The sequence below is a fragment of the Pygoscelis adeliae genome, unplaced genomic scaffold (genome assembly GCF_000699105.1).
Source record: "Pygoscelis adeliae isolate BGI_AS28 unplaced genomic scaffold, ASM69910v1 Scaffold166, whole genome shotgun sequence".
Taxonomy (NCBI): Eukaryota; Metazoa; Chordata; class Aves; order Sphenisciformes; family Spheniscidae; genus Pygoscelis; species Pygoscelis adeliae.
In genome coordinates, this window is record NW_008825156.1 from 1225745 (window position 1) to 1241520 (window position 15776).

The following is a 15776-nucleotide window of genomic DNA, read 5'->3' on the forward strand; positions in this document are numbered from 1 at the left end:
CCCGCAGGTACCCGCTGTTCCAGCTGGGCGGCCCGCAGCTGCGGATCTTCCGGCCGAACTTCTTCATGCTGGCGGTGCGGCCCGGCGTGCCGCAGCCCGAGGACACCGTCCAGTTCCGCGTCTCCATGGAGTGAGTGCGGGGGCGGCGGGGAACGGGGCACGGCATGGCATAGCATAGCATAGCATAGCCCCCCGCAGCGGGAGCCGTCACGGGTCTGGGCCTGCCCTACCGCGGAAAGGGCCTAGCGCCGCCCGGGGGGTGCAGAGCCCCCCCCACCGCTTCTAGAGCACACCCCCCCACACACACACCAGTGCCACACGTCTCGGCACACTGCCTTCTGGGCTGCAGCTTGTCTGGTTAGCTGAGGGGTGGGAAGGCGAGGTGCCAGATAGCACCCTTTGGGCTGGGGGAAGGGGCTTCTGCATCAGGGAGACCTTTTAGAGGGCTGCAAGGGCACTAATTTAAGTATGAGCTTTGCTTGGTGCCTCTTCCTGAGTGTTAGTGAGGCTCAGCCTTCCCAGGGACAGGCTTAGGAAGAAGGAAGTGCTTATGAAAATGATCCAGAGAAAACAAGGTGATGTCCAGGTATTTGTCAGGACTCTCACCCTGACTGATCTGGTTGCACACACTAAAGCCCATAAGCCTGTGACAGGTCCTGAAAAGATTAGAAAATGCTATTCAGAAGATTAGAAAGGATTCTCGGCTTGGGCAGTGAGAAAGCCTACCCGCTCTCGCTGAATACAGAATATATCTGGGGTTTTGACAGTTGAGGCTACAGAGGATAAAATATTTGTCATTGTTACAGTTTATGGATAATGAATTGCTGTAGCAGTGTGTGATCTATGTTGAGTTTATACTTTTGTGCAGTAAAGCTACCTTGGTTAAAAGGAGAAGACGTATTTATTTCAGAGTATCAACCAGCCTATAAATACTCTGGCTCTGTTTTATTTTATTTAAATATTTATACTTATCCTTCTTTCTTTCTCCAAAAATGTTTTTGCATTACCTAGAATGACAAAAGTGGATATCAAGAATTACCTTGAAAAAATATACAATGTGCCGGTAGCTGCTGTGAGGACCAGGATACAGTATGGTAAGTGCCATTGAGTAATCCAAAGGGATGAACACAGCATCCCTGCGCAGCCAGAATAGACTTTTCCTCTCAAAAGGTCCATTAGATTTCAACAAACTGTGGTTCCAGGTGCCTAGCTGGTGATGTCTGTCAGCTTATTTGTCCCTTCAAATGAATATGCACCACTTTATATTTGAATGCTTTGATTTGATTATGACGTAAGTTTAGTTTTAAAAAGAAAAATCTGGATTTAAAACGCCTTATCATCTTGACAGTTATCTAGCTTGTGCTATATGCTTTTGTAGTTGGTACCATTTCTCCTTGAAGACCAGTGGGTGTCTTACTTCAGAAGGAACCGCTTCATGTGTTTTAATAAAATCAGTAATTACACTTAATTTCAGCCATAGCCTTTTTTAAAAAAAAAAAAGTGAGTTGAGATTACCTGGCATGCACACAGAGGAGGGCTTATGGTCTAACAAAAGGCAAAGTTTGTAGAGCAAAGAAAAATGTTCTATTAGACCAGTAGATAACATCAGAAAAACATCTTGACAAACTTCCGATTTTTCATTACCTGTTGTTACCACATTTCTGCTACAGACTTGTATGCTTCCACTCATGGTGTTTCTCCCCTGTGCCAACCCTACAAAAAAACCCCCAAAAAACCCAAAAAAACAACATAAAAGCAACCCAAGAGAAAAAGAAAAAACATTGGTAGTTTAAGTTATGCCGAACTCTGACTTGGAGCAGAGGGACTCACCTCTAACTGAAATAAGCTAGCTTTATATAAGGTCCGGAAGGAAGGAAGGAATGCTTCCTTCCCCAGAGCTTCTCTGACTGCAGTTTGGATGCAGTGCAAAGTCAGGAATATAATTTTCATGTTATTTACCTTTTTGATGACCAGGCAGTGCATTAATCAAATGGAGAGTGACTTGTTGGTTAGGACATCTTTGATGGCTGTCTTTTTCTTTTTTCATGCAGTGAAAACATGAAAGCATCAATTCCTCTAGCAAAGGAATTGATTGATATGTTTATAATGGTAAAAGTAGGGATGATTTTGAAAAAGGGATAGGAAAAAAGAGCTGTAATAGTGAAAAATGTAGAATGAAAGAAAAAGCTTCAAAATAAGGTTGTAAAACTCAGAACATAGAAGGAAAAGAAAACAGAAAGATCATCTGTAATATGCTTATGTGAAAAATAGAATTAAATAAAGTCTTAAATACCAAACACATGCAATTCCAAACAGCACTGAAAAACATTCATGCTTGTCCTTATAACCATTTTGTCCCCCACTGCTAATGGAAGTGATGGTAGAATGTATATATTCAGGGGTAAAAGAGGAAAGGGGGTTAGAATGTCTAATAATTTGAGAGCTTTAACGTCTGCCTAACGTGCAGGGAATAAATTGAACTTCCCACCTAGTTGTGACCAGCATACTTGCAGAAGGTTGAGGTGCTTTGGTTTTTTTGGATGTGGAGTGTCATTTCCTGGTGTATAAACAGTAGATCCACCTCATTAGCTGGGTAGTAAAAATTGACAAGTTTGAAGCTGTTTAGTGGTCATTTCCTCCTTGTCTTCCTGAAGCTGTTGATGTTGGGAGGACAGTTTACCACTCCTGGCCCACTTCTCGGGAGACTTACCTCCTTGCTTCTTTGCAAACTTTGTGTGTGACTGAAGGCACAATGGCTGTCAGCAGCCTGAGTCTGGTGATGCCTTGGTTCCGTACTTGTAAACGAGGAGAGTAGTGTCTACCAATTTCAGTACATTTTAGTAATTGTGATACTGTGTTGGTACTGAAGAAAGAGTATTCCTCTTAACGATAAATCAAAACTAGTGAAGTCCGCCCTTCAGCTTGGCCTTGCTTTGGGGCACTTGGAAGTCCTGGGAAGTAAAAGGTGGGACTGCATTTCTTGCAGGTGCAAACAACAAGAGGAATCACAAGAATCAGAGAGTGAAGAAGCCAGATTACAAGGTCGCCTATGTACAGCTGGTGAGTTAACATGGATGCATGTGGGGAGAGAGGAAGGGACTGTTAACCAGCCAAGCTAGAAGGAGTGTTCCGTGAATTGTCCGGTTGGCTGAGTATTTCTGCCAATCCTCTAATAATGACATTCTCTTTAATACGTTCCAGAATGTATAAAGAAATTTAAATGACTTAGTCTAAAAATCAAATTCAAACAAATGGTTATTTTTCAAGTCCCGTATTTGTTTGAGGTCTGTATGTAGGTTATGGTCTGATGTCATACGGTGCTGCTTTGCCAGTGAATTTCATGCTGACCCTGTACTCTGTGTGCTGGAAGGTTCACGACTTGTGTGGTTGGTTGCCGAAATATCCAGTAAGTGAAAGAATGTATTGTAAGGGTAGGGAACTTCTTATTAAAGCTTTTTGGATTTCAGAGAAGACTAAGGCATATTCCTTGGAGAACTTTTAGTCATGTCTAACAAGCATGCTTTGTGGCTAAACCAGGTTCTGAAACGTATGTTGGTTGCCCAGTGGAAAAGGAGCTTCATGTTCTTAGGAATTTCTTTCGTAACAGAAGCATGTTATAGTTCAGACTTCTCTTGGGCTTACCTGTCTCTATGTAAAAAAGAAATGCAACCAGTGACAGAAAACCCCTTCACATGACAAAATAACATTAAAAGAATGCTATTTATGGTTGTAAAACCATAAGCTCAAAATTGCTGTTGGCAACACAACCTCAGTGTTACTCCATCCTGGGACAAGAATTCAGTGTGGGGGGAACACTGGGTGATCTTAAAGACTGCATAAGACTTCATATGGACTTGGGGACAAAGTAAAGAGGCACAGACAATGGGAAATCTGATTTTTTTTAATTTTTCAAAGTTTAAATGTACTTAGAAGTTTTTCTCTAAGCCCCTTCTCGGAAGGGGAGTGGAAAGACAAGTGAGGAGAGTGTGTTTTTCTAGACAGTCCTTACCTTCAAAAGAACAGTATAAAGTACAATGTTAGTAGAAAGTAACAGAGTTACATTTAGATGAAGACTAACCTTGATTTACTGTGCTGAAGTTAAAGGCCAGCTCATCTCCGTGAGGATTTTGCATTATGATGGCTAAAAAACACATTCTTTTTTCAAGGAAGAGTCTCTGCTTTGGTGGGCAAATTCTCCCTTCTGGATTATCTGTGCTAGGTTTCTGTCTGCGAGACATCAGGTATGAACGATTCATTAAGAACACAGCTGAGGAATTGAATGCCAGGAGTGATGTTGTATCTTACAAGTTGCTTTCTCCGAGTGTTGTTCCTTAGTAGGTAATGGCAAGCACTTTCCATTGTTACGGCCTCGTTAGTGACGTCTTTGCTTTTAGACACTCGTTTCCCAAGATTGAAGCAGACATGGATCTTTAGTGAACTGTGGTCAGTTCTCAAATTTTATTTCACTGTATTTAACGCAGTCTTGTTTCTTTTGTTTGCTGTGTTGAGAAGGAGGTAGTTTGCAACCCATAGATACGCAAGAGGAAGGAGTGGGAAGCAAAATACTGCTGTTCTGTGGAGGAAACCACTCATTTGAGGCAGTGCCTTTGTGCATTTCTTTCACATCAAACCTCTGAACCTAGAATAGTTGCCATTACCTTAAGGGCATCTCCATGATGGAGAGGAGAATTACCTGAACTAGCTTGGTACTGGAGGCTGCTGGACAGCAGTAACTCTGGTCATTCCTCTAGCCTCTCGTTTTGTCTGCCGGGCAAATTAGCCTGCACAGAGCCCTGTGGTCCTGTGGCTGAGGACTACTCTTGGTACGGGAGACGGCAAGTGTCCATTACTATGTTGCCCTATATCATCATAAATTTTTGAAGAATGCCATGTTTTCCATCTGACCCATGAACAAGGTCAGGGGACCAGCTTTTGGTATTGTATTTCATCCTAAGTGAGGGAATCCTGACCATTTACTAAACTTTTGTCAGTGAAGCTTGATCTGTGTGTTTTCCCCTCCCCTCACCTCATTCCTAGTCTCTTTGCTCTCTTTTTTTTCTGTTGTTGTTGGTATCTGTTAATTCCTTTAACGTTTAGGTTTGTCTGTCCTTTTTTTTTTTTTCCCTTTTTTCTTTCTCTTTTTTCCTTTTGTTCTTTGCTTTTCATCACTAGCTCTGGTGTCTCAGACAATGAGCTCCCAGTTCTGTGTTCACACCAGCTTTAAACACTGGGTGAGGCCAGAAACCCAGTGTCATTTCTGAAACTGAAGGTTTTGCCTTCATTCTCATTCATGGTGTGATTCAGGCCGTAACAGGCCCCATGCAGTCCATTGTTAATATCTGCCTAATTTAGGAGAGTCTTTGGTAACCACTGTAAAATCCTTATTTTCATGAGAATCAGTTTGCATCTGCTGTGAGTCAGAGTAGCTGGGCTTTCCCACCATTTTTACCAGCTGTGTTTTCTCTCATTAATCCAGTTTCAAGTTAAAACTGCTTATGACTGGAAAAATAAGGATGTGTTTTTGGAAGGTCTTGCGTTGATCTTTCTATTGCCCACTAGGTGGAAGTATTGCTCTTTCCAGCGTGACTTGGTAGCAGCTTGTGGTGTGGTTTACCTGAATGAAATTGAGTATATTCTCATGACCAGTTACGCTTCCCTGCTTCATAAAACATCACCTTATGTGTCCCAGCACAACATACATATCCATTAACTTACTGCAAGTGTCTCAAAGGTGGAAGGTGTATGAAGTCATAGTCAACATACCCTTAGGTGTCAGATTAGTGCCCCAGCTGTTTCACATGTAAGAATTGTTGTCCTTTCTTTTCCAAATACTATTTCTTGAAGATTCAGAGCTGTTTACTTTATTCTCAGGCTGTAACTGGACAAATACATGATCTGTCCAAGCATAATATTTTCACACTAAAAAAATACCTCAAATCATAGAAGGCTGTAGATCAACAATATCTTGCCATTCCAGAGCCTGCCTGCCTTTTTTCCCCTTTTGGAATATGGTGAGAAAGGTTTAAGTTAGAGACTTACAGCCCTGGGTATCAAATGCTACTTTTTTACACTGTTTTATTTTTTTAATTAAAAACAAAGCTATATATCTTCGCAGAGTACATAAAATGAATGTAATACAGCAACCTTTCTCCTTACTCCAATACAGTTATAATTAACCTCACGTTATTAAAAAAAAAAAAAAGCCAGTGGGAAACTTCACAGTTGCATCAACATCAGGGAAATTTAAAAAAACCAACAACATGCCCTCCTCCTCCTTCAGTGTTCTCACTGGTTTAGCTCAACAGGTGTTAGCACCCGTGGGAGCGCAACTGTAGACAAGCCTCTGGAATCCAGACCTATTTTTAATTAAACCTGTTTTGAGAAATCTAATGGAGATGGCTGTAAAAAGGAGTCTGACCTTGTCAACATTAAGACTAACACCTATTTAGCTGCATGAATGATGGCACCGGTGGGAACATTTTTGCAAATGCTTTCTCCTCAAACCCTGTTTAGAGTGTCCGGTACATTCATAGTAATTAACCCATTTACACATCAGATGTGACAGCAGTTTTCTTTTGACATGTAGCGAATTCAGAGGAAACTTGGATGGTCCATACGCTGTGTCATTCCTGTGTGGATTTTTGAAGTTGCTTTCTGTGCTGTTTTGCCATACCTTTTAACATCAGATGTTACCACTGCAATAGTAGGAGAATTGTTCAAATGCACTGGATTATTAAACTTAGCTGCATTTGCTGCTACTGCTGGACCGAATCCCGTGCCGTTGGGAGCCCAGAATTTTTTTAGTTAACGATACTATAAACATCACTTTTCTCCTAATTCTGAAGGACAGTAGTAAGTGCTTCAATTATCTAAATAATCAGAAGATCTTACAGTTGTTTACGTGATCAGTGTTTGCTGCGTCATTCCTACATAATGATATCTGTGCTGACCTTCCATTCCTAAACTTTTCAAGGGACGCAAAGGTCAGAGAAGTATAAGTGAGTTTGTGCCCGATAATCCTTCCAGCAATTTTCTGACATGAGGCTCAGCGGTGGAAAGGCTAACACTTGACTTCATAGACCTAATTATGGTCACTTAACCTCTCATTAAAGTGAATGGAGGCAATTTGTACCACTCGATGTGATAACTCCTTCTACAGACTCGGAGAACAAGGTGTGTTTTCAGCCTTTCTAACAAAAAAGGCTTCAAATCTAAGGGGAAAATGCATGTTTGATGCTTAGGTCACTTTTTATCTTGAAGGATGTTAGCATTTAACAAATGAATCCTCATAAGACTTTGTATATAAATCAGTTTTACATTTGGGTAATGCTGAAGCGAGGATTAGAGTTGCGCAGGAGTAGAAGTTTAATGGCTCCCATTTCTGTAATCTAAACACTGGACCACACACCTCACTTGTACATAATTTTAGAATTTGTAGGAAAAAGGGAGGTCTCTGGGAAGACCCTAAATTGAGAATAGCAATGCGTAAAATCATCATGTTGCCTTTATTTTTTAGGTGTTTTAATACCGCCTCTCTGACTTGCTTTGTTTGGTTTTTTTCTTCCTTTTTTTTAACATTATAAGGGCTCACTTAGATGTAAGAGCATGTGGTGGTAGAGCTTACCCTGACAAACTCCAGAGTATCAGTGTATCACCTCACATTGATGAAAAAGTTTGTTTGCTGGTGGTGCAGCAACCAGTTCTAAGACAGACTAAATTATCCAAGCAAAATGATTTTTTTGCCAGTGTCTGTCTTTTTTACAGGATTTTCTTTTAGCACAGCTATGTCAGGTAGGAGGGTGTTCTTTTCTCCCTCTTCCTCTGTGCTTCTAAGGTAATTACGCTGGCAGAAGTTCTAAAGGAGAACCAAGCCCTAGCCTTTTTAGAGCCCATTTCAGCTTATGTGAATTTCAATAATTCAGTAATTAAAAGAATGACCTTGGTTAAATGGCTTGCAAAAGGTAAAGCAGTGAACAAATGCAAGGTTTAGGAATAAGCCAAAATTTTGCTTTCTGATGTTGTCAAATGGTTGCTGTATAGAAGGGAAAACTTTTGCAAAGAAAAATTGTAAGAAAAAGCAGCATTGCATAAAGGAGTGACGATCCCTCCATTCCTTCGGTAGGCATTTTTTTGAGAAGGTGGCATATGAGCTTGAACCTCAGTAGCTTCTGGCATCGTGTGGAAGATGCACTGAATGTAAATATGCCTGGGCAGACTCACAATCCTTTATGTAAGTTGATGCCTTTTGGTATTTTTGAAAATTTGAAATACCCAAGATACAGGCTTCTTCTGAAAACTAGCTACTGAGCATGCACAACAGCTATTTTTCATACAGCTTTCATCACTTCAGAGTCTTACAGTGCAGTATTACTGCATAGTATTGTTACTTAAGATTTATCAACCTTCAGTTCTCAGGGTGTAATGTCTTGGCTGTTTCGAATCGTGTCTGGCTGCCAGCCAAAATCAGAATTTCTTCACAAAACAAGAGCTGGAAAGAGCCAACTTGTCTGTGCTGATTTTGATTTATTAAAAGACTCCAGATACAGATTGACATTTTCAGCTCAATATTTGACTTTCACCAGCCTTGAAATGGGAACTGTGAGCACTTTGATAAACAGCTGAAAGGTTTGTCTGGTTTTGCTACAGCCTCTGTGCATATCTTTTTTTTGTTTTTTTCCCTCTTTTTAAAATAGTAACTGTTTTGCAATGCTTAGTGAATTACCATGGATGTTGTTAGTATGCTTTAGGGACAGCTTTCCTTCATTCTCCAATAAGGGAAGTGCATTGGTGCTGGAAGCATACCAGGATGGAAGTGCTGCATAACAAGAACGGTCCCTTACTACACTGTTACCAATATAAATAGTTCTCAAATTTTCAGTGTAGGTGGTATGCCTACCATGTTAGCCTGAATTGTTTTCTGACTTGTTTAACTAAAATGGCTTCCTCTCCAGGGCAGACGAGTCCTTTGAATTGGCCCCGTCTGTTCTATAGGTACCATGGGGCTGAGTGACCCGCCCGCAGCGCAGTTAAAACACAGTAATTTTTTGTAGTGTAAACAAATTCTTTTCCAAATGCTTCAGTGTGCTAAAATCTTGGGCAGCACTTGGTCTCAAGGGTGCTTGCTGCTGATCCTACTACAGGAAGAGTTTCACTAGGCTACAGCTTTGGGATTGCTCAAGGACATTGATAAGGCCAGTTTCTGTGCCTTGAAATGGAACTATGCGTTAATTGTCATAGGACAGCTATTATAAGCATACCTGGTGGTAATTTAAAGGTACAAAAGAGTTGAAACCCCAGAGTGTACACCGTGGAAAGGAAAACCTTGATTTGTTCCAGTTGATCTTATCCAGGCTAGAATTGAGGACAGAGCAATGTACACAGCAGCTCCCTTGTTTTTGTAGTATGGTCAGGCTCTTAGGAAACCCCCAAGAAGTATGCACTACAAAAACAACTGGAGCATTGCTGGGTATGAGTTGATATTTCCTAGATTCTAGTCTGGATAAGCTCAATTGGGATAAGTCATGTTTTTTTTTCCCAAAGTGTATGCTTGAGGTTTAAATTCTTTCACACCTGTAAATTACCAGGTTGAATGTATATGGCTAAATGAAACATAGCACACATTCAGCTGGGTCAGGGACTTGGTGACGTTTTTTTTTTATTTAATTATGTCACATTTCTGATCCCAAAAATGTAGTATAGGTAGCTGTGTCGTGGAAGGCTCCTTTCATGTTCTTTGTGGAACCATTTCATAACTGGGCCTCTTGTTTGATTGTATTTATTGTACAAATGTAAAGAATAGCTAATCTGGAAAAAAAAAAAGCCCCTGTTTTCATCCGAAGCAATTAAATGCTTTTGTTGAGATTCCTGTATGAGGTATTCTGCCCAAGTTAATGTATGGTAAGGTTTGTAAGTATTTTGGAGTAATTTTAGAGTTATGAGCTATCAGTTAGGAGTTTTATTATGCGAAGTCCCATATGGAATGGAAGGGCTGATATTGTTGAGTTTAATGAAGTTGTGCTTAGTGCAAACACCACTGAAAAGTAAGTAGATAATGGGATAGAACATTTCCACATAATAATGGTTTCCTGCTGTTAGATAAAAACCAGAGACCAAGCACATATTTATTTTCCAAGTGGGAGACATAGATTTGACGATGATGTTTCACTAAAATGATTTGTCTGTTAGGCAGAATGACTGATGCAGATGTAATCACTTTAATCTCATCAGTGATATATTAGACAGATTGTTCTCACTGTAATTGTTTTACACTGTAGTCTTTATTCCTGTTGATAAGAGACCTCTAATATCTGTTATTCCATATTCCCACATTACACCCTACAGTAACAGCTGCTAGGGCTGTTCTCTCTTATTCTTAGCTGAGATCTAAACAACTATAACCGCTACCTATATCCTGAGTATTAACATAATGAATGCTTGCTCCACCATGTATTTCCCCGATGGTGTTACTTTAACACAATCACTTATTTTGCTCATCTTGCTTTTACTGTATGACTCATACAATATCTCTGAGCTGGTTCAAAGTCTTTGAAGAGGTGTCCATCTCCTGACCATTCATCTGTAAAAAAAATGTCAGTGTCTTAATTAGCACACAAAAGAGGAGAGGCTGAAAGTTAGCTTTTTTAGGGGGGAGGGATATATGTGTATCTTGGGGAGAGGGGTGGAAAGAGATCTTGGGAGGTAAGAGGTACCATTTTGCACTAGCTGAAACTTCAGGGTGGTCTTTCATTGTAAGTATATGCATCATAGCTACTGCAGAAAGGCTGGAATGTCTCTCTGACCATTTGTTTTCTCTTTAGGGCCAAGGACAAACCTTTCAGTTTCCCAACCTATTTCCAGACAAAGAACAAGACACAGAAACTCGCTCTTTTGATGACTTCAAGAATAAATATATGGAGAGAGAGAAGCAGAGGCAGAAAGGTGACCCCAGACGAGGTGGAGTCCCCGATTGGTTTGGACTTTGATGCAACAAGCCAGCTGCCTTTCTTTAGGCTCAGAGGGATTTTGATCAGCAGAACTTGCACTCTTCCCTTCTTGTAATGACTGAATGTTTATTCTTGAGCAGCCCTTGCTAGTGTGTCTTTTTGTCCTGGCTGTTTGTGCACAACTACAACAAAATGGCCCTAAAGAAATAAAAAGGTAAAATAAATCTGACTTGCATCAGGTCTTTCCTGTGAACTTGTGGACTGTTTCTAAAATGTGGCATTGCTTGTTGTTGTTTCTGACTATGAGAGTGTCATTGTGCTTACCTTCTTCCTGCTTCTACGGGTTGTTCTGAGTAGAAGTAGGAGGCATTTCATTTTCCAGGATAAGTGTAGTTTGCATTGAATAGAATGTGTTAAATTCAAGATGGGTCAGTCGGAGGTGGACATGAAGGTGTAGATAACTAGACTATAGGCTCAGGACATAGGGTTCCCTTATTGTCTGTTATGGTGTCCTACTATCCTGTGAATTGCCTTCCTTCCAAAGTGACCCCCCTCCCTTTCCTGGAGATGTGTGTGTGATCTGATTGCACTCCTTTGTTAACGGTTGTGTGGCATTTTGGAGACAGGGTTTATTGGATAGGCTTGTGATTGGGCATGTGTGCTTTTAACCCCTAGAAGCATCAAGGAACGGATGAAGGTGGTGCACGGTGTCTGCTTGCTGTTGTGCAGTGCGGGTAGTTGCCTTCTGTGGCCAGCCTGCCCTAGGAATGTTTACTGGCATGGCTGTGCTAGTATTCTTTCCCCTGTCCGCAGCTACCTCGCAGGGCTGGCAAGAGTCCTGTGTGGACACAGTTGTACTGGCATAGAAATGCTTCTGCCAGTGTAGGCTGTTTTGTGCTCAGGACTAATAAAAAGACTCTTTTTACTTCTTCTGGTGCAACTCCCTCTACTTCCAAGTTGCTGATGCCAGGGCAGCGGTAGAACTTTTCTAGGCCTTCAGGGCTGCCACGTTCAGGTTTTTCATTTCTTGGCTCTGCGGCTGTTTCCCCTCGCTTTGATGAGGATATTTCCTCTTTTCCTTTGTGAAGTAATGTGCTCTGCTGATGTGTCAGAAACAGTGGAGGAAGAGGAGGACTAGGAAGGACTTCACCACAGATAGAGAAGGATGTGTTTTTGCACGCCATTGGCTATAACCCTAACCAGCACACGCAGGGTTAAACATATGGCTAACGTTTCCCTGGCTTTTGAATTCTGCCACTTGGAGCAATTGGCAGGGTAGTGAATGAGCCCATGCCTTGCACGCTTCTACCCGGGTGCTCTCCTTTATTGTTCTGTGTCTGAACTTCTTGTTTGGACAGCTAGCAAGATGTTTACAAGGCAACAGCTGTTCCCCAGAGAGGCAATCCAAGTAGAATTTTACGCACCCCCTTCTGTTCATTAGTTGCCTCTTTCCCCCTGCTACTTCCCTTCTGCATGACAGTCCATCTCCTTCTGTGGTTTGTTGCTTACAACCCCAGTGACTCTCCCACCCCCCTCTTTTGTCCATTTTCCAAGGGGGATCGTACATGATGATCTAAGTTAGCTGGTGCTTAAACAGAGAGATGCTCTCAGAGAGGAGGGAGATAAGGGAGGATTTGCTACTCCCAGCTTGCCAGCAGAGTTACAATAGTAGATGTGGAAAAATACTGAGTTCACTGAAAACAGTTCTTATGTTTGGCATATCTGCAAAGCCAACACTTCCAGAGTTTTGTAGTGACATGTGAAACTCCAGGTTAAATCAGGAGCTGGCCTGCAGTTTTAAAGTAGGATGACTGAATTTGTCCAGATGCAAGGGTCTTGCCTCTGCTGTACACAGCCTCCCCACGTCCCCCTACTTTTTTAATTTTTAAAGGGTCTGTTTCTCAAACTCCCAGCTCAGTGTGGAGCTGATCCATATTGGGGCTGAGGCTTTGTTCCTACAGTATAATGTTACGGAGTTTTCTATTTTTTCTTCACTTTCCTTTGTGGTCACCTCCAATATAGGTAACTCCATCTTCTTCACCATGGTGAAGATAAAATGAAAAAAATTCATCTAGTGCTGCCATATATCTTCCTAACTGGTTGGTCAGCCTTGAGCAAGCAAACAGTCAGATATGTGATAGTTCTGGATAAATGAGGCTGTATTCCCTGTGTTAGGTGTAACACCAAGAGAGATGTTAACCATCAGCCTCTGCCTTCCCTGTTATGGTCCTCAGGAGAGGCTGGAGTCACCAGCTTTTGTACTGGCATTGAGGACCCAAGCTGAGAGGAGTTTATTTGCAATCCCAAATATGCTCTAGGCAAAGTGAGTATCAAAAGCCCCTGGGCAGGTCTACCATGCTTTGCTATTCTGTGATTTCTCTGTGGGTGATTAATTTCTAGCTCATGTTCAAGACAGGTTTCTGTCTGGAGTGGCACAAAAGGGAATAAATAGAGAGACGAGTATACTTGTATCGATATGAAGTTGCTGCAACCAAATTCTGGCAGATACTCAAGCTGCTTAAGATAGCAATGTTACCAGCTACCTCTAAAATAGTATTCCTGTGAAATGAAGGTAAGATTAAAAAAAGAAAATTCAAAGCCCCTGACCCACTGTTGTTTTGCTTTAATGCTCCTGATTGCCATGGAAGTGGGATTGAAAAGATGTCGAGTCTTTCCCAGTCCCTTGTTGGCCAATGTTTCTGAGGAAGTGCCAGTGCTTAATATGATTTGGTGCTTCACAAATCCCATCCCCCAAACTGTACAGGCTAGAAGATCACGGAGATGATACTTCAATATGAAGGCAGAGATTATATCATGTACCAGAGAGGAGCACAGCAATGAGTCGTGAAACTAGGACAAGGACTCAAGAATTATGTAGTTTTGTTCACTAAATTATGCTCCTTCCAGCACATCCTGATGTTTATTTTGGGTGATGCAAGGGATTGGCAGATCCTATGAGGTCACATCTAGCCCTGCTATCAGAGGTGTCGAGCTGTCCTTGGCTATGTCAGCAGCCATACCTGTGGGCCAAGGATTTGGATATACGTGTGAATAACTTTTCCAAGGATGAAAGTAATGATTTGGTTGAAGAGGCTGATGTTCGCTGTGGTGCAGGAGAAGCCACGTCCCACACTTGGCGTGCACAGCTCTGCAGCTGCCGTCTTCTCTGACGTGCAAGGGAGACGTTGAATGCAGTTTCTTTCCCCTCTGAACGTGTGCAACCCCCCAAAGAGAGTAATGTGCTGGAACAGTCAGCGGATGCGCAATTGACTGCGTCGGCCACTCTGGTGGAGAAAGGCATCCGCCTATGATGAGCTTTGTCGCAGCAACACCAGTACACTTCAGAGGGAGCACGCAATTGCTTTTTTGTTAGCTTGTATTTAGTATTTTTTAAAACAAGCCAGAATAGGATTGCAGAGACAGTGAAGTGACTATGTACAGTGGCTTTCCTAACATTACAGCTTTGAAATGAGTTTTGTGCTGTAAGTCCTGCTCAGTTGGGTGCTAGGAACAGGTTCCTTGTTGGTTGAAGTGGATCATGTAAGAGTGTGTGGGTGTCTGCAGGTGACAAAATTACTGTTTTGTAACCACTTGTCACCTGAGCCTTGCTATGTGACCTCAGAGAGTGCAAATGTTTGTCTTCACAGTTACCTTGAAGTAGGAAGGCATGTAGTGCAGCTTAGCTGGTAAGTGGTTAGAGACAAAGCTGCGGTAGCTTCATCTTCTGTGTGTAAGCCACGCTATGTCAAAGATTAAGTATTGCCTGCAGATCAGTGGCCAGTTTTACAGTCCTGTGCATCATTCCCTGTTTGTCAGTCTACTGGTGGTTAAGAGAAGAAGAAAGGCTAAATAAAATAAATGATAGGAAAGAAGTAAGTACAACCTTGTGGTGGATTCCAGAAAAGGCATATTCTAATCCATTTAGCAAATATTCCTGCTCTGTGCAAAGGAAAGCCAGTAGGAAAATTTTGCTTACTTTATCCTAGGCCATCTTGCTATGGAAAATGTCTTCATGGCTGGGGAGTTCCCGACCCATCCAGGTTATCCGAATTATATCAAAGTCGGGGTTTTTTTTCAGGAAAAATATTTTATTTATTTGAATTTTCAGGTTGTAGGACAGACTATTGCTTCTTCAGCTCTGGTGTGTTTGTGGAACGGCTTGCAGAGAGCGGTAAGGGTTGGATAGAGGATGTCTGCTTAGTGTGTGAAACAGGGCAAGGTACACAAAGCAAGCACTATTTTTGCTAGGAGGACTGAAAGCTGTAAAACAGTTATCTTAACAATGCTGCTTTCTCCTGAAGTAGGGTTCAAGGACAGCTCAGAGTCCAATTTAAAACAGTTGTCTGAGAGTGGCTTTCCAGGGTGGCTTATATGCCAAGGCTCATAGGTACCACGGCTAAAAAGGAACATTGTGATAATCCCTTTTGACCTCCCGAATAACACAGACCATAAAATTTCATGCCGTAGTTTCTGTGTGTAGTCCAGAAGCTTGCGGTTGAATGTTACCTGGAATGGATTTCAAGGTTTGAACTTGATGAGCGTTGCAGGATGAAGTAAGTTTCCCTGAATAAGCTGGGCCCAAACAGTGTTAAAGTCAGCAACACATTGTCATCTGTCCTGTGAATTTCTTAAAGTGGTTGTAATGGGGAAAACTGAGTGTTGCTGTTTAGGAATCCTGTGTTTGTAGAGAAGATAGGTAATTCTTATAAATATTATTTTATTTAAATGCAAAAGGTTTTAGACTAGCTAAGATGACATCCTGGCTGAGCCACTTCTTTTAGAGTGATTTATGGCTGTTTAGACAGAATTTAGCTTTGTGTATAGTACGACTCA

General features: G+C 41.6%; 1 protein-coding gene across 1 annotated transcript; it reads left to right on the forward strand.

The window, feature by feature from the left end:
• Positions 1–6: 6 nt before the first annotated feature.
• MRPL23 (mitochondrial ribosomal protein L23) lies at positions 7–11184 on the forward strand. Its single transcript, XM_009328526.1, has 4 exons — positions 7–130; positions 1012–1094; positions 2987–3060; positions 10818–11184. Exons 1-4 carry the CDS (start codon positions 66–68, stop codon positions 10980–10982), a joined length of 387 nt encoding a protein of 128 aa, XP_009326801.1. The 5' UTR covers positions 7–65; the 3' UTR covers positions 10983–11184.
• The last annotated feature ends 4592 nt before the right edge of the window (positions 11185–15776 follow it).